Source organism: Camelina sativa, chromosome 6 (genome assembly GCF_030686135.1).
Source record: "Camelina sativa cultivar CO46 ecotype springtype chromosome 6, ASM3068613v1".
NCBI classification, from domain to species: Eukaryota; Viridiplantae; Streptophyta; class Magnoliopsida; order Brassicales; family Brassicaceae; genus Camelina; species Camelina sativa.
Window position 1 is genome coordinate 14536108 of NC_141885.1, and position 17738 is coordinate 14553845.

The window sequence follows — 17738 nt, forward strand, 5'->3', positions numbered from 1 at the left end:
AATAAAAATATCCCCAAAATTTTGGGGACGCATCTTTATCAACCAGTTGGCTAAAATTTTAAACCCTAAACAACCCATGGTAGCGAATTATTTTTTTGGATTTTCAACTCACAATTTTAGAAACCTGTTCAGAAAGTAACGATCTGTTTTTTTTCCAAGAAGTTACAATCTGTTTAAAGAAGTTTTCCTACTTGAACTTTTACAGCCAAGGATCGTGTTTGAATATATCTATTCGAGAAATACTGATTTCGAATGTGAAGATGCAATCATTTGAACAAGTGTTTGAACTACTCCAGAAGGACATGACTTTAATACGTAAACAGAGTATCGATGATCTATGACGGCTATTATCAAGACTCATACAGATTTAGAAGGCACGAGAAGCTTCTAGAAGATTGAAGAGCTTCATGTTTACAATTGGAATGTAAACATGAAAAAAGTGGACAATTTCCTAAACCATAAAGAAAAAGGAAATTGTCCAATTCCTATTAGGATTAGATTAGGTAGTTTGCTAATTAAATAGCTAATACCTAGATCTATAAATAGGGATGCTAAAGCAAGGTTGAGCTTTCGCACAAACAAGAGAAAGTTAACCTAGCTATTAAGTTTTTAGTCTTTAAGAAAAGGAGCTAAAAACTTAGAGAGCGCAAGAGGTTTCTTTAAGAGAGTTTTGAGAGGTTAGAAAATTGGTTAGAACAAACTTGTAAACAGATTTTCTATCAATCAAAAGAGAGTTTAAAGAAATCAATATTTTCATTGTTCAGATCATAAGTTCTCACACTTTCAATTGGTATCAGAGCAACACTTGTTCGGATTATTATAGGTGAGATTCTGCGGACAAGATGGAGAGCTACGGAGATCTGATCAACAATAACAAAGTTGTCTTGGATGATGGAAACTATGGGTTTTGGAAATCAAGAATCAAATCTATCATAGGAGGTATTGATCGTCTTGCTTGGAAGACTGTTCTGGAAAAGTGGGAGGAACCGACGATCAAGGACGAGTCAGGCAAGCGAATTCCCAAACCCGAAGCCGACTGGACTGATGAAGAACAGAAGAAATCCAAGTACAATTCAAGAGCATTGAGTGCTATTCATTTCAGTGTAGGAAGGAAGCAGTTCGCTCTAATTCAGGGGTGTGAAACTGCTAAGGAAGCTTGGGATATTCTGCAAATCTAGTATGAAGGAACCACAAAAGTGCAAAGCTCAAGAAAAGACATGATGGCTTCACGATTCGAAAATCTAAGGATGGAAGAACACGAATCAATATCAGACTTTAGGTCAAGAAGTTTCTAAGTTGTCTACCTTCAAGGTTCATGGGATACAAGACTGCACTAACTGTTTCACATGATCTAGACAGTCTTAGTTATGGTGAAGTGGTTGGAATGCTTCAAGCTCACGAGATGGAGCTTAATGGAATTAAGAAACCAAAAGGTATAGCCTTAACGGTTAGCAGAGACACATCAGATCAAGGAGAAGAAGATGTTGTGAGTTTATTAGTAAGAACATTTGATCGTGCTTTAAGAAGAATAGAACAAGGTAATTCACAAAAGAAGACTGGAGTTTTCAAAAAAATCAGTGAAGATAAGAAGGCTGATATGCAGTGTCATGAATGCAAATGGTTTGGACATTTCATTCGTGAGTGTCCAACGATTAAGCTTCGAGATGCAAAGTGCACTATTTGCAGAGGTACAGGACATACACAGGAGGGATGTGTGAGTAACCTTACACACAAGAAAGAGAAGTCTATGATAAGTATTGAAGATGATTCAGATGATGGTAGCAGTAGTGAAGAAGAACTCATAAATCTAGTAGCGATGGTGGGAATTACAGAATTTGAGAATGGAGAAGAGGTAACTGATTCTGAATCGGAAGATGAGGAAGTTCTTGATATTGTTCAGAGTTACAAAGAAGTTCGAGAAACACTCATTACCTTAGGGAAGGAAAATCAAGACTTAATCAAAGAAAAACTTCATCTTGAAGCTGTGATCAAATCACTGCAGAATGATTTGGTGGACGAAAAGAAGATTGCTAAGGAAGTTGTGGATTTAATGAAAGAAAAATTGGTGTTATCTGCAAAAGCAGACAAGCTAGAGGAAGAGTTAATTAAAGAGAAGAAGAAATCCACAGGACTTCAATCTGAACTTGATCAGCAGTACAGAAAAATTCACATGTTTGCAGGAACAAAGCAACTTGATAAGATTTTAAGCTATGGAAGAACTGAGAAAACTCATAGAGGGTTGGGTTTTATTGAGAACCAAGGAGACAAGAAAACAACAACTAACTTTGTTACTGCTAGAATGCACCAATCTGATTTGAAAGCATCAACATCCGCATCTGAGAAGTTTTCAGGCTGCTATTTTTGTGGAAAATTTGGACATTATAAACGTTATTGCTCTAAATTCTGGGCAAGAGTCTATGGTTTAAAGCGACAAGGGAGATTTTTCTGGAATGGGTTTAGGAGACAGGTTTGGATGAAGAAGAATGACATGTATCAAACAGAAGCAATATCATCAGGATTTAGATGCAACATGGCTATGATTACTGAGGAACATGAAGATTCTGAGCCTTGGTTCTTTGATAGTGGGTGTTCAAGGCATATGACAGGAACTAAGAGTAATTTGCAGAATATTAAGAAACTGAAAGGAGGCACAGTAACCTTTGGAGATGGAAGTAATGGTTACATTCAAGGTAAAGGCACAACACGTGATACAGAACTTCCACCACTAGTAAATGTCTACGTGGTACAAGGATTGCGAGCGAATTTGATAAGTATCAGTCAGTTGTGTGATGAAGGCTTGACAGTTATGTTTACAAAGATAGACTGCAAAGCGGTTGATGAATCAGGCAGTGTCAAGCTCTATGGTGTAAGGTCAGGGAACAATTGTTACATGTGGCAGAGAAATTCGTTCAAATGTTTTAGTGCACAAGGAAGTCTAGATCTCTGGCACCAACGACTGGGTCATATGAATGTAAGGAACTTAACTACTCTTGTTAATAAAGAGATCATTCGAGGAGTACCTAAGCTTAAAGGAGAAGAAAATATGGTTTGTGGACCTTGTAATCAAGGAAAATAAGTCAAGATTCAGCACAAGAAGGTGCATGAAGTTCAGTCAAAGTCAGTTTTAGATCTGGTTCACATGGACTCAATGGGTCCAATGCAAGTTGAGAGCTTAGCTGGGAAGAAATATGTGTTTCTGTTGGTAGATGATTTTTCTAGATACACTTGGGTTCGTTTCATTCGAGAGAAGTCAGATACAGTGGATAGCTTCAAGATCTTGGCTTTGCAATTTCTTAATGAGAAAGGTGGAATTAAGAAAATACGAAGTGATCATGGTGGAGAATTTCAAAACGAATCAATGAGAGAATTTTGTGAACAGCTTGGGATTTCACATCAATTCTCAGCTCCCAGAACTCCTCAACAAAATGGTGTAGTGGAGAGGAAAAACAGGACTCTTCAAGAAATGGCTAGAGCAATGATTCATGGGAATAATGTGCCTAAGAAATTTTGGGCTGAGGCGCTCAATACAGCTTGCTACATAGTAAACAGGGTGTATGTTCGAAGAGATACATCAAAAACTCCATATGAGTTATGGAAAGGCAAAACTCCTAATTTGAGCTACTTTCATGTTTTTGGATGCAAATGTTATATCTTGAATGACAAGGATTATCTTGGGAAATTTGATTCCAGAAGTGATAAAGGGATGTTTCTTGGTTATGCTGAGAGTAGTACAGCATTTAGGGTATTTAACAAACGCACAGGGACTATTATGGAATCAGTGAATGTGGTGTTTGATGATCGGTCTGTTGCTTTAAGAGATAATGATGATTCAGACAGTGATGCAGAACAAGTAAATATTATTGAAGGACAAGAAGAAGATTTTGGACTAGACACCTCTAATCATGTTCCAAAATCTGAAGAAACAAAACAAGTACACAAGAATCATTCTGCATCAGATGTTATTGGTAACATAAATGAAGGAATGAGGACTAGAGGAGTGCAGATTGATTTTAAAAAGATGACTAGTTATTATGCAGCACTAGAAACTGTCTACTTTGAGTGTTTTGTGTCAATGATTGAACCCAAGAATCACATAGAAGCTGTTCAAGATGATTTCTGGATAATTGCCATGGAGGAAGAACTAGAACAGTTTGAGCGTAATGATGTTTGGGAGCTGGTTCGTAGGCCAATAGATGTGAATATCATTGGGACTAAATGGATTTTCAAAAACAAGATTGATGAGAGTGGAATTGTGATTCGAAATAAAGCAAGGTTGGTTGCACAAGGTTATACTCAGATCGAAGGAGTGGACTTTGAAGAGACATTTGCTCCGGTATCAAGACTTGAATCGATTAGATTGTTTTTGGGAATGGCTTGTATCCTGAATTTCAAAGTATACCAGATGGATGTCAAAAGTGCGTTTTTAAATGGGATCTTACAAGAAGAAGTATATGTTGAGCAACCCAAGGGTTTTGAAGATTCAGTTAAGCCTGACTATGTGTACAAGTTAAAGAAGGCTCTTTATGGATTGAAGCAAGCTGCAAGAGCTTGGTATGAAAGACTAACTAGTTTTCTTATGGAGAAGGGCTATGCTAGAGGAAGTGTTGACAAGACCTTGTTTGTCTTGGAACAAGATGTTGATATCTTGATGGTTCAAATTTATGTTGATGACATTATTTTTGGTAGTACATCTAAGACGCTGGTGGATGGTTTTGTGAGTCATATGACACAAGAATTCGAAATGAGTATGGTTGGTGAACTCAAATATTTTCTTGGTTTGCAGAGTACTCGGTCTGATCAAGGAATTTTCATTTCACAAAGTACTTATGCAAGACATATTCTGAAGAAATTTCATATGGATAAGTGTAAAGAAGCCAAGATACCTATGAGCACATCTCTGAAATTGTCAAAAGACATTGATGGAAAGGAAGTGGATGTCAAGCCGTACAGGGGATGATTGGGAGTTTGTTGTATCTCACTGCTAGTAGATCTGATTTGAGTTTCAGTGTTGGAATGTGTGCAAGATATCAATCGAATCCAAAACAATCACACCTAGAAGCAGTCAAACGGATCATTAAGTATGTAAAAGGGACTGTTGATTTTGGAATTTGGTATTCTAAAGGCTCAAATCAAGGTTTAGTTGGATATTGTGATGTTGATTATGCAGGGATTGTGACAGAACGAAAAAGTACTAGTGGAGGATGTTTCTTTCTGGGGAATAATCTCATTGCATGGTTAAGCAAGAAACAAAATTCAGTTTCTATGTCTACAGCTGAATCAGAATATATAGCAATGGGAAGTTGTTGTACTCAATTGTTATGGATGAAGCAGATGTCAGCAGATTATGGTATGGATTCAGGAGTTTTACAGGTGTATTGTGATAACAAAAGTGCAATTGATATTTCTAAGAATCCAGTTCAACACTCAAGAACCAAACACATTGATGTAAGAAACCACTTTATCAGAGAACTGGTTGAGAGAAAGCAAGTTCAGATTGATCATGTTAATACTGAAGATCAGCTAGCAGATATATTCACAAAGGCTTTGGATATTAATCGATTCGCAACATTGAGGAATTCAATTGGGGTGTGTGAAATGTGATTCTGAGTTGATGTTGGTCAAGAACGAGTGTAAGGAATTAAGTGTGTTATTTAAACCGGGTTATTTATGGTTTTGGTTGGACTTTAATTTTTAGGTTAAAGGTATGTTAGGTATCGACGGATTAAAAAAAACAAAAAAAAAAAAAAAAAAAAAAACAGCGATGGTGAGAGCGACTCGACAAGGTTTGGTAAGAGGAGGAAGGAGATCGAAGGTGAATCAAGATGGTGATTCTCAACGACCTCATCTGATCGACGAATCAAGCAGTGATGATGATCGATCAGCTCTTGATAAATCGGGGGGTGATGTTCAAACCAATTCAGTAGGAGTTGAAGATTCCGCAGAAGACAAATCGGAATCATCTTGTAATGATGAAATCGCATCTGACAATGTGGAAGAAGAGGTTCGAGATAAGGGCAACGGAGTTGATTCGGATTCTGAGGATTTCAGGGTTGAGGAAGTCTCGGTGCAAGAGCAGACTGAGCATCACACGGTTAAAAAGAGGAAGATGAAGCGAGGGACTTCTTCCATTGCCAAGCGGTCTAAATCTGCAACTATTAGTGCTAAGAGTGTTCGTGCACAGGAAAAGTTTAGGTCTGATGTTTTTGTGTCCAAAGCAGCTCAAGAAAGGTATGCAGAAGAAGAAGTAGCTGCTGAGTTTTATACTAAAGATGTTAGGACTGGGCGAGCTTATGCGGTTAAACACAATTTGCTTCCTGTGAATGAAGACCCCACACCAGTTCGAAGACAAATGGATGAGGGATCTTCTTCGACTTCTGAGGTAATTTAGTTGGGTAGCATTTGTATGCCACAGGTTGGTCAAGGAAATGAGGAGAGTTCATATGCAGCTTTGGTCGACACAGCACAAGCTCTACAGAGACTTACTGAAGTAGTTCAGAGGCTCATACAGAATCATCCACTTTCCAAGATGATTTGAGTTGTTTTTAACTGTTGTTTTCTCAAGCAGGGGGAGAAGGAGAAGAAGCTGGTCTGAGATTCTGGGGGAGTCTAGCTAGTCTGAGATTCTGGGGGAGCTTTGTGTTTTCATTCAAACTTTGGAAGATTTTCGGTGATCATTTTAGTTCATTGTGTTTGGATATTTGACTATGGCTTGATGATCGTTTTTGGTTTATGTTATGAACGTTTAAAGATGTTTGTTTTATATCTAAGCCAAAAATTCTTATGCTTGAGAAGCACAAAGTTAAAAAGGGGGAGATTGAAGATGCAAGCATTTAAACAAGTGTTTGAAATACTCCAGAAGGACATGACTTTAATACGTAAACAGAGTATCGAGTGATCTATGACGGCTATTATCAAGACTCATACAGATTTAGAAGGCACGAGAAGCTTCTAGAAGATTGAAGAGCTTCATGTTTACAATTGGAATGTAAACATGAAGAAAGTGGGAAATTTCCTAAACCATAAAGAAAAAGGAAATTGTACAATTCCTATTAGGATTAGATTAGATAGTTTACTAATTAAATAGCTAATACCTAGATCTATAAATAGATGCTAAAGCAAGATTGAGCTTTAGCACAAACAAGAGAAAGTTAACCTAGCTATTAAGTTTTAGTCTTTAAAAAAAAGAGCTAAAAACTTAGAGAAAGCAAGAGGTTTCTTTAAGAAAATTTTGAGAGGTTAGAAAATTGGTTAGAACAAACTTGTAAACAGATTTTCTATCAATCAAAAGAGAGTTTAAAGAAATCAATATTTTCATTGTTCAGATCATAAGTTTTCACACTTTCAGAATGTTGTGGCAAATGAGATTCAGTAACATTTTAATTACATCAATTAAAATTTGGAGTTTCAATCATATTCGAAGATTTACTAATTAAATGCGTACATATTCTACTTAAAATTTGGAGTGCAAATGAGATATTTTCAATCAATGTTATATGTGAGTATGTGACTGTACTATGATCATGATTCATGACCAACGTGACATGTTAAAAAAAAAAAAAACCAATTGAACTGTTTTAAGCAATCATGTATTCAATTATTATTTCTCTTTAGTTTTTGAGTAACAATAAATAACCTTAAACAAACATACTATTAACTGGATATATTATTTTCAAAAGATGTGGTTGGTAGGGTGACTAGCGTTTGTGGCTCTTTGCGTAATATTTGGCCTCTTTTCTTGAAAAAAACCGTTCTTCTAATTATCCTCAAAGAATTAACATAGAGAGTGGGAGAGATGGAGAATAAAACTCAGGAGGAAGCTTCGACCATCAGAGTTTCATCCCTTACTTGCATAGATCTCGCCAATACTAATCTTCATCAATCAGCGGTTTCGCTTAAACAGGTCTGTCAAGATTTTTTTTTTTTTTTTTTTTGCTCAAAGTTAAAGATGATTACGATATGACCCTTATTACTCACATATGTCAAAAACTTTGACCTGTGGGTTATACTTAATCAAGGCATGTCTAGATTGTGGATTTTTCTATGTCAAAAATCATGGTATAAGTGAGGAGTTAAAGGACGAGGCGTTCGAGCAGAGCAAGAAGTTCTTTGCTCTTCCTTTGGAGGAGAAGATGAAAGTCTTGAGGAACGAAAACAATCGAGGCTATTCACCTGTCTTTGATCAAATCTTAGATCCTGAGAATCAAGTCGATGGTTTGTATGACCATCTTTTACTTGCTTGATCAAAAATTTGCTGTTGATGATTATCTCAATCTTGACGTACCTAATGATGGTATTCAGGGGATTACAAAGAAAGTTTTTTCATTGGAATCGAAGATTTCAAAGATGATCCACATGGGGATACACCATTCTATGGCCCCAACCTATGGCCTGACTCTGGTTAGTTATTTTTTTTCTCTATATATTCTAGTTAGCTTTTATATATATATATATATACTTTGATTTTTTTGGCAGATGTTTTGCCAGGATGGCAAGCGACCATGGAAAATTATCATCAAGAAGCATTGTAAGTCTCATTCAACTAATTAACAAAAGAACTTCTAGGCAAGATTAAATTCTTGACTCTACTAGACCACATTAGTGAGTATGTTTTTACTATATAAGACCGTACATTTTTTTCTGTGAAAAGATTTAGAGAAAATTTTCCAAACTGTATACTTAATTATGATGAGCCTTCCACATGGTCAGGAGGGTTTGCAAGACTATTGCTAAATTATTGGCATTAGCGCTAGACTTGGAAGCGGATTATTTTGATAAACCGGAAATACTGGGAAATCCCATCGCAGTTATGCGATTAGTGCACTACGAAGGTGATGTATTTTCTTAATTAAGCTTCGTATGTCCGTGATATGCTGATCCCAAGTAATATAATTGTGTTCTTCTTTCTATTATCTTTTAGGGGTGTCGGATCCCTCGAAAGGAATATTTGGATGCGGGGCACATTCTGATTTCGGAATGATGACTCTCTTAGGAACTGATAGTGTAATGGGGCTCCAGGTATAACACAATTTTTCTAGTCCTATAACTTAAGATGTGACCAAGTTTGGTAATGAGAAATTACTAATGTATGACCGCAGATATGCAAGGATAAGGAAGCGAAGCCTAGGAAGTGGGAATATGTACCATCTATTAAAGGGTATAATGAGAATATAATTTAACGTTTTTGGATCCATGATATATATTAAACATCAAGTCTTATATAATAAAATTCTGTTTTTATATATGTTTACATCTTCAGAGCATATATTGTGAATCTTGGTGACTTGCTTGAGCGTTGGAGCAACGGCATTTTTAAGTAATTTCGATTTGTTTACTCTCCCTGATATTCATGTTTAACCCTCTGCGTTGTGATTTTGGCAAGTTTTCTATATAGCTGACATTTTTTTCACATACATATATACAGATCAACATTGCATCGGGTACTTGGGAATGGTCAGGAAAGATATTCCGTAAGTCTCTTACTATTACCCTTATTGTTGAAAATGTTCACAAATGACTTCGAGATACTATATAACACTGGACATATTTTCAATATGATCTTGTTATAGATTCCATTCTTTGTAGAACCGAGTCACGACTGTCTAGTAGAGTGTCTTCCTACCTGCCAATCCGAAAACAAGCCTCCTAAGTAAGGCTTTATATCTTCATCTTGTTACATTGGGACCTTGGACATGTATCAAAGTCTCCTAAAAACGTCAACGATTGTTTTAATGAACAGATATCCAGCTATCAAATGTTCAACGTACCTCACCCAACGTTACCAGCAATCACATGTGGATTTGAGCATCTACAAACAGATTTAAGTGAAAGTCTTTGGTTTCTTCTAGTTTGGTTAAACGCCCCTCCCATTATAAACGCCCCTCCCATTATAAACGCTTGTTCACATAAGTTTATACCCTTTTATAAATTGGACCTATTTGATTTACAATTTTTTTCTTTTATTACAATTACAACCTTCATTACAAAAACAACGTCTTTGTTGACAAAAAAAAAACAATTAAAAAAACGTCTTTTAATTGAGAACAAAACTGGTTCAACTCATAATTTGAGATATACTATCTAAAGTATAACGAAACCAAACACGCATGCTAAGAGAATTAATAAATCTAGTGTCTTCAGTACATAACCACAAAACAATATGTAATGACCTGATTCCTCAGCCCATGTCTCTCCTAGGTGACAATTCCGTTTTCCGGATTGAAAAAGTCCTAGTTGCACCCACTTCCTATATCATTAAGGTTTGGTGTAGTTACGTTTACGTTTGTACGTACGTACAAATTGCATATATGTAGTACTAGAGAAGTGAATATATCAGAAGTGGTTTCCTTGACAGAGTTTGTGCATCTCTTGGTGAAGTTACAGCAAACTGTTATTGACGTTGCCCGTACTGCTTTTGGTGTTGTTGTTGGTGTAATGAAATTTAATGTTCACAAGCTGCCTTGTCAGTTGCTCCTTCGTGTCATCCATATGAATTTGCAGAGGAAGGTACCTAAGTTTCATAAGACTTGGAAATTCAGGTTTAAAGATTTGAATTTGCAAAGGATTTTGGCACAGTTTGGAGTACAACAGCTGGGGTGCCGAGTGATGCTGCTACAGTTGACGAACAAAGGGGGATTTGGGTTCCTACAGTCAATTTTGGGGCTGGTGTTGTTGATTTGGGTCAGTCCTTGGGATTGTAAGGGGTATGAATTCTTAGGATTGATGCAGAATTCAAGCAATGATGGGGCTGGGAGTCTTCCATTTCTGAATGTGGCTGCAAAACAACCTCTCTTGAGGGCAGGCCTGCAGAACAACTCTCTGAACATGCACAAAATTGCAGAGCCTAAGAAAAGGAAGAAGAGAATATGTTATAAGACATGGGTGTTCAAATACAAATATGTACAAGAGGGTGTCAAGCAACTGTTTTCTTCCTATTTGGGCATGACTTACTATTTGGCGGTGTGGTGTCATTGGAGATTTAAGTTCAGAATGTGCTTGTGTTGTCTCTCTGTTCTGCTGCAGGAGGTAGTGTCGTACAGCTTATCAAGAAGGGAATATCAAGCAGAGGCATTTTTATTTGACACAAAGGATTGCAGGGAACAACAAATACCAACTTTACAAAACCTGCAACAGTTCACACTTGGTGAAGTGACGCTCCAAGACAAGCACAAGTGGAGGTTTAAGCTTTTACTTATAATCTCAGAGTTAGTATTCAGTTTGGAGAGTGTTGCAATTTCAACTGAAAAATATCATGTGGAGAAGACTCTTCGTCAAGTTTGGGATCCTGGAGGTTCATTTTCAATAATCTTTGATTCAAACTGAAGTTACAATGGAGTTATTAGTTGCAGGTCAAGCTCCATGGACATTTCTACATCTGAACCTTGTGGTCAAGGTTCTCTAAGGAGGGGAGCTTTGATGTAGCAAATGAGAGTAGCAGCCGTACGTGTGAAGTTTGGATAAGAAGAAGTGAATCACGTGTGATGGTGAGCTGGTGGAAATGGGAAAGCGATGTCAACGTAACGGCAAACGAATAATGTTAATTAACAGTGTTTGTTAGCTTAGTATAAGAGCACATGTTAGCTCACATTTCTCATTATGCAAAAATCTGAATTGTTGTTTCTATTTTCTGGGTTTGGTGACTTTGTTCCTCATCCTTTGCTGGAGCTTCTCTCTTGAGACTCTTGTAGATGAGAAGTTGATGTTGCATTTTCCTTGAATGTTATATCAAGTTTATCGGTTTGCGTTGTTTAATCAAACTCAGTTATTTCCTCTGTTTACTCTGTTTTTGTGGTGTGAAGTGAGATTGTTTAAACGTTAAAAGAAATACAGCTATTGATACTTAAGTTAACGAGATATACACACGCATGTTGCAAAAACTAATTACACTATATGTCAGTACGTACTGATAAATAAAAAAATGTTAAACATCAATCAGAGTATTAAAAAAAAACTCCATATGAGTCAGGATATAAGATTTATAACCAAACTAGATGAGTATATCCACATTACGCCACAAGAATTATGTTTTTTTATGGGAGACTTGCAAAAATAGACCTCTAACTTGAGTCAATTGCAATGTTAGACCTCTCTTTTTCTCTCTCCAACATTTGCCACTTTCTCTTTATTAAATCTTCGTTCATTCATTGTATTCACAAAATTGCCATTATTTCTGATTTATTTGAATTTCTTGTGAAAATGTTTATTACATTCATATCCTCATCTTCTTCTTTTATTTACGGTTGTACCACCGCCATCAATTTTCCAACAACCATGAACAACCAAATTTGAAGCTCTTAAAGCTTTAACAACCTGAATTTGTAAGCTTAAATAACACTCAATGCTATGAGAACTTCATTTTCTTCCATCTTCTCTCCATTTTAATCAAAGAAAATTTGCAAGTGCATTTATCTTGTTATATGTCATGATTCTCTCTAATTCTCTTGGTAAAGTCTGTAAGTCTTTACCAAGAGACTATGTAAGTCTCTTGGTAAACTGGAAGCACATTCGAAATGCCATTGATAACATTTCTCATAAATCTAGTTTCATAGAACATGTTCGCAAGTGAATTCGGAAAATTACATACCATTTTTATTTAACTAAAGTTTTCTTTTGACAGATTCCATTCTTCTTGAAACCGAGCCACGACTGTATAATAGAGTGTCTTCCTACCTGCCAGTCCGAATACAACCTTCCCAAGTAAGTCTTGAACATCTTCCACCTCGTTACATTAAGACCTCCGACCATGTTTTTAAAGATATTTATGGTTTTATTTAATGATCAGATTTCCAGCGATCAAATGTTCAACGTACATCTCCCAACGTTACAAAGTAGCACATGCGCACCTAAAAAAAGCCTAGGTGAAGTTTATGGTCCATGCGGACTACCAGCCCCGGAAATCCCACAATATATGTAAATGCTTTTGTTTTTCGAGTCGGGTTCGTTGTCGAAAGTCTTTTGTGTTTGTTTTTTCTCACCAAGGTTTAATGGGGACCTATTGAATTTATAAATCACTTTGTTACCATGAATAAAAAATCACACTCACGCTTATATTCTTGCTTTCTAGCTAATTTGGTTCATGTTTTACTCGGCCTACTGTTTTATTTCAGAGAGTCTGTGACTGCTGCGTAACAATAATGAGTGAATTACTACTACTTAGACCTTCTCCATCGGCAGGTTCATAGGGGAGTCCTTAACATTTTGGTAAAAAAAAATAAATCAGAACAAAAGAAAACCTCTTATATAGTATACCCATTCTTGCTCTAATAGACTAAACGTGTCAAACGTTCTGTTGGCCAGACAAAAAAATAGAAAAGGGAAAAAAAATTTGTTTTCATCTCTCTCTCTTTCTCTCGCCATCGAGAGCCACATGATCCCTTCCTGTTCTTGATTCTCAATGAACCCAACACAGACCCTTTACTCTCCCGGCGGGAACTCTCCGGCGACACACTCTCGCCGCCGCGGAGATACTCCGATTCTGTGCTACCTCCGATCTCCATCACCGTGACCTCGATTACGCACATAAGATCTTCAATCAGATGCCTCAACGAAATTGCTTCTCTTGGAATACAATAATCAGAGGTTTCAGTGAGAGCGATGAAGAAGACAAAGCTGTAATCGCAATCGCATTGTTCTGTGAGATGATGAGCGATGAGTTCGTTGAACCGAACCGGTTCACGTTTCCTTCTGTGCTTAAGGCTTGTGCGAAAACAGGGAAGATTCAACAAGGTAAGCAGATTCATGGGTTGGCTTTAAAGCTTGGGTTGAGCTTCGTGATGAGTAATCTCGTTAGAATGTATGTGATCTGTGGTTTGATGAAAGATGCTTGTGTGTTGTTTTACAAGAACATTATAGAAAAAGATAGGGTGGTGATGGTTGGTAGAAGAAAGAGAGATGGTGAGTTTGTGTTACGGAATGTTATGATTGATGGTTAGAGTTAGAGTTAGGAGAATGGTTGCATTGTTATGCGGTGAATAACGGTATCAGGATTGATGATGTGCTTGGCTCTGCTTTGATTGATATGTACTTGAAAATGTGGGATCATTGAGAAAGCGGTTAAGATTTCTCTGAATCTTTCATGCTGCATATATTTCTAGCGTTTGATCTTATGATTATGTTCATGTAATTTTTGCCTCGTGGATCTGTTATTTTAGATTGTGGAGGATGCTTTGCTCTGTGGGTGATGGTTCTGATGGATCGTTGTCTTCTCTGAGCTACATCTTCAGGTAGTCTTCTTCCTCTTAATTGATTTTGTTTTTTTCTTTCTGTATAAGTAACATTACATATCTCTGTTTCTTTGATGCAGACCATCGAGATTAATGTGTGAGGGTTGGAAGAGAAGAAAGAAACATTGTGAAAGTGAATGGTTTGCGTATGAAGGTAGAACCATACACGGAGATGTTCATATTAGTTCTGTAATTGTAAATTTACTCAGATTTTTGTCTTTTTTTTCTTCAAGATGCAAGCTTTTTGTAATTATAGTTTAATCATTTATACTACTTCTAATCTATTTAAAATTTTAAAATTTCAAAAAACTATATTTTCAAAATAACAGATCCATAATTATATACTACCATTGGAGAATACAATTTTAATTAAGAGCAAGAGTTCTTAGAATTTAAACAGTATACAATTAATTCTTAAAAAAATCAAACAGTATATAAAATCCTCAATATATGAACCCCCATTAATCTTGCTCTTAAACCCACAAAATACAAAGTACTTGACAATACACGTATATATTAATAAACAAATAATATCTATCTAAGAGAAATAAAGCTCTAGAAATGAAAGTCAACTTGAGAAAATTAATTAAACTGTTGTACTTACCAATAGATTAAAAAAAAAAAGTTAGATGAAACTGAAAGACATGGAATATAGCATTAGAAATAGACTTGATCGACTCAACACTTGTTCACACCAAAAGCAATTATTAAAACACTTATTATATTGGTAGTATTATTGATGAGCACTCAATAGTATATGAATTTTGATAATTTGTCCTCTTGATATTTTAAATTATGGAGCAAACATATTATATGAATTTATGGTAGTAGAATCTTGGAAAAAGGCCATTTCTCCTTCTTATCCGATCCTGAAAGAGTCAACACATGAGAAATGAGAAAGATGGAGAACAAAACTCACGAAGAAGCTTCCATCATCAACGTTTCATCCCTTACTTGCATAGATCTCGCCAACCCTAACTTTCATCAATCAGCTGCTTCGCTTAAGCAGGCTTGTCTCTTCTTCTTTTCGTTTTCCCTCAACATCAATGATAATGACGGTCTGACCTCTTTATAATTACTTATGTTTGGCTCGTTGTGGGTTATTCTTGTTCCAGGCATGTCAAGATTGTGGATTTTTCTATGTCACAAATCATGGTATAAGTGAGGAGTTGAGGGAGAATGCTTTTGCGCAAAGCAAGAAGTTCTTTGCTCTTCCTTTGGAGGAGAAGTTGAAAGTCTTGAGAAATGAAAAACATCAAGGCTATTCACCCGTCCTTAGTCAAATGTCCGACAACCAAATCCACGGTTCGTGTGACCAGCTTTCACTTTCTTGACCAAAAAGCTTTCACTTGGTTGATCAAAAAATTGTTGTTAATTGTTCTCAATCTTGTTGTAACCTCATGGATTTTAGGGGATTTCAAAGAAAGTTTTTTCATTGGAATCGAAGGCTCCATAGATGGTGGTCTGCATTCTCATATACCATTTTGTCGCCCCAATATTTGGCCTAACCCTGGTTAGTGAACACTTTTTGTAAATTTAATGTTTTTTTCTTTGAATAAACTTTAGTGAATCTTGCAGATGTTTTGCCGGGATGGCGGGATACCATGGAGAAGTATCATCAAGAAGCATTGTAAGTTTTTGTTTTCGTCTTCTAAATTATTGTTTCATGTTTGCTTCCTTACATAAGTAACAAATAACTTTGAGGGTAGATTCAGTTTGACTGCAATACAGCTGTAATAAATATATGGATACTTTTTGGAAATTATTGGACAATAAAGTTTTTCAAACCGTATTACCTATGATGAAACCTTATGCATTGTCAGGAGGGTTTGTAAGGCTATTGCTAGAGTATTGGCATTGGCTCTCAACGTCGAAGAAGATTACTTTGATAAACCGGAAATGTTGAGAAATCCGCTGGCATTTATGCGCTTGATTCACTATGAAGGTGATGTATTGTGTTCATCACATTAAGCTTTATCCCAATTCTATATATACTCATCCCAAGTAATTCTCTTTCTTCTTCTATTACCTTTTAGGGATGTCTGATCCCTCTAAAGGAATATATGGATGTGGGCCACATTCTGATTTCGGAATGATGACTCTCTTAGCTACCGATAATGTAATGGGCCTCCAGGTATTACACGAGTTTCACTAGTTATATAACTTTTGATGTGACCTATGGAAATTGCTGACTTCTCATGGCAGATATGCAAGGATAAAGAAGTGCAGCCTAGAAAGTGGGAATATGTACCACCGATCAAAGAGTAAAAATCAAAGAATTTTGTATTTTTGGGTCCATGCTCTGTTTTTTTTTTTTTTTGTTTCCTATACTAACTCCCATAACAAATTTTGATTTTGTATGGTTTGTTTTCCTCTGCAGCGCATATATCGTGAATATTGGTGACTTGCTGGAGCGTTGGAGCAACGGCATTTTTAAGTAAATACTTGTTGTTTGTCCTTATGTTCCCTAGCTGACATTTTGATCACTGTGATATTTGCAAATAGAGTTTTGTAGTTGACATTTTTCGCACACGTTTTTATTTTTTTACACACAGATCCACATTGCATCGGGTGCTTGGGAATGGTCAGGACCGATATTCCGTAAGTCTCTAATTGGCAAAACCTATCCGCGTTTATCTTTACAAATTTTTCCGCATGACCACTTTTTTTAGTTAGACATTTAACCTAACACTGGAAATGTATTTGATGTGTTCTCGCTGCAGATTGCATTATTCTTGCAACCGTGTCACGACTGTCTAGTAGAATGTCTTCCCACATGCCAGTCCGAAAACAGCCCTCCCAAGTAAGGCTTTTTAACTTCTTTACCTTGTTAGTTGTTACATTAAATGGACATATAACAATGTCTTAACAACGTTAGTAATGTGTGTTTAGATATCAAGCTATCAAATGTTCAACGTACCTAACCCAACGTTACCAGGAATCACAAGTGGATTTGAGCATCAACCAAAAACAGACCTAAGTATAATAATAAGTTTTTGGTTATAGTTTGGTTTTCCAAACCCTTTTCCACGATGTTTTCCAAACCCTTTTCCAAACCCTAAACCATAAATCTGTGGACCTCGAATGGCATCGTTTAATGTTTGGATTGTATCGTCTTTTCTTTTTTATATGTAGTCATGTACTTTTATATTTTATAAAATATTAAAAATCTTTTTCATTTTAAGTAAAATAAAAAGTTTATAATACTCGACTGAGTGTGTCATCATAATAAGTTGACTAAAAACAAAACCAGACGAAAATACTAATCCTGTATAATCTTTTACTGGCAATCTTATATAATTAATAAGTATAAAAGATTTGGGCCCTTGGCATATAATATAACATAATCATATCTAACTTTAGAAAAAGAAAATGTATTATGTATATTTTAGATATTCAACGTATACAGGGTGACAAAACCAAATGGTCTTCAGATTCATCGGGTTCACCAAATAATTAGCATAGTCAATTTCGAACTGCTAACATGTGATAATGTACACTGTACAGCATGGAATACCT

At 36.2% G+C, this 17738-nt stretch overlaps 3 protein-coding genes, 1 long non-coding RNA gene and 1 pseudogene across 7 annotated transcripts; all 5 read left to right on the forward strand.

Moving 5' to 3' along the window:
• Positions 1-1315: 1315 nt before the first annotated feature.
• On the forward strand, positions 1316-3076 carry LOC104698916 (uncharacterized). Its single transcript, XM_087456130.1, has one exon. It carries the CDS (start codon positions 1316-1318, stop codon positions 3074-3076), a length of 1761 nt encoding a protein of 586 aa, XP_087312256.1.
• A 1877-nt stretch (positions 3077-4953) lies between these two features.
• Positions 4954-5601, forward strand: LOC147942588 (secreted RxLR effector protein 161 pseudogene; annotated as a pseudogene).
• Positions 5602-7609: 2008 nt separating this feature from the next.
• On the forward strand, positions 7610-9986 carry LOC104790869 (kihadalactone A synthase LFS). 3 transcript variants are annotated; one of them, XM_010516666.3, is made up of 11 exons: positions 7610-7900; positions 8016-8211; positions 8299-8397; positions 8473-8524; positions 8707-8828; positions 8918-9015; positions 9096-9154; positions 9257-9313; positions 9422-9467; positions 9567-9646; positions 9737-9986. In XM_010516666.3, exons 1-11 carry the CDS (start codon positions 7793-7795, stop codon positions 9819-9821), a joined length of 1002 nt encoding a protein of 333 aa, XP_010514968.1. In that variant the 5' UTR covers positions 7610-7792; the 3' UTR covers positions 9822-9986. The 3 variants fall into 3 exon arrangements, with proteins under 3 accessions (XP_010514968.1, XP_087309145.1, XP_010514969.1); XM_010516667.3 differs by having other exon boundaries at positions 7662-7900; positions 8485-8524; XM_087453019.1 differs by lacking the exon at positions 9737-9986 and having other exon boundaries at positions 7658-7900; positions 9567-9661.
• A 3275-nt stretch (positions 9987-13261) lies between these two features.
• Positions 13262-14572, forward strand: LOC104790871 (uncharacterized). The gene is made up of 3 exons (XR_768829.3): positions 13262-13722; positions 14148-14219; positions 14300-14572. It is a non-coding gene; the product is annotated as an uncharacterized LOC104790871 (long non-coding RNA).
• A 411-nt stretch (positions 14573-14983) lies between these two features.
• On the forward strand, positions 14984-17415 carry LOC104790872 (kihadalactone A synthase LFS). 2 transcript variants are annotated; one of them, XM_010516671.3, is made up of 11 exons: positions 14984-15228; positions 15335-15524; positions 15631-15732; positions 15798-15849; positions 16043-16164; positions 16256-16353; positions 16425-16483; positions 16600-16656; positions 16775-16820; positions 16943-17022; positions 17098-17415. In XM_010516671.3, exons 1-11 carry the CDS (start codon positions 15112-15114, stop codon positions 17141-17143), a joined length of 969 nt encoding a protein of 322 aa, XP_010514973.1. In that variant the 5' UTR covers positions 14984-15111; the 3' UTR covers positions 17144-17415. The 2 variants fall into 2 exon arrangements, with proteins under 2 accessions (XP_010514973.1, XP_010514972.1); XM_010516670.3 differs by having other exon boundaries at positions 17112-17415.
• Positions 17416-17738: the final 323 nt, after the last annotated feature.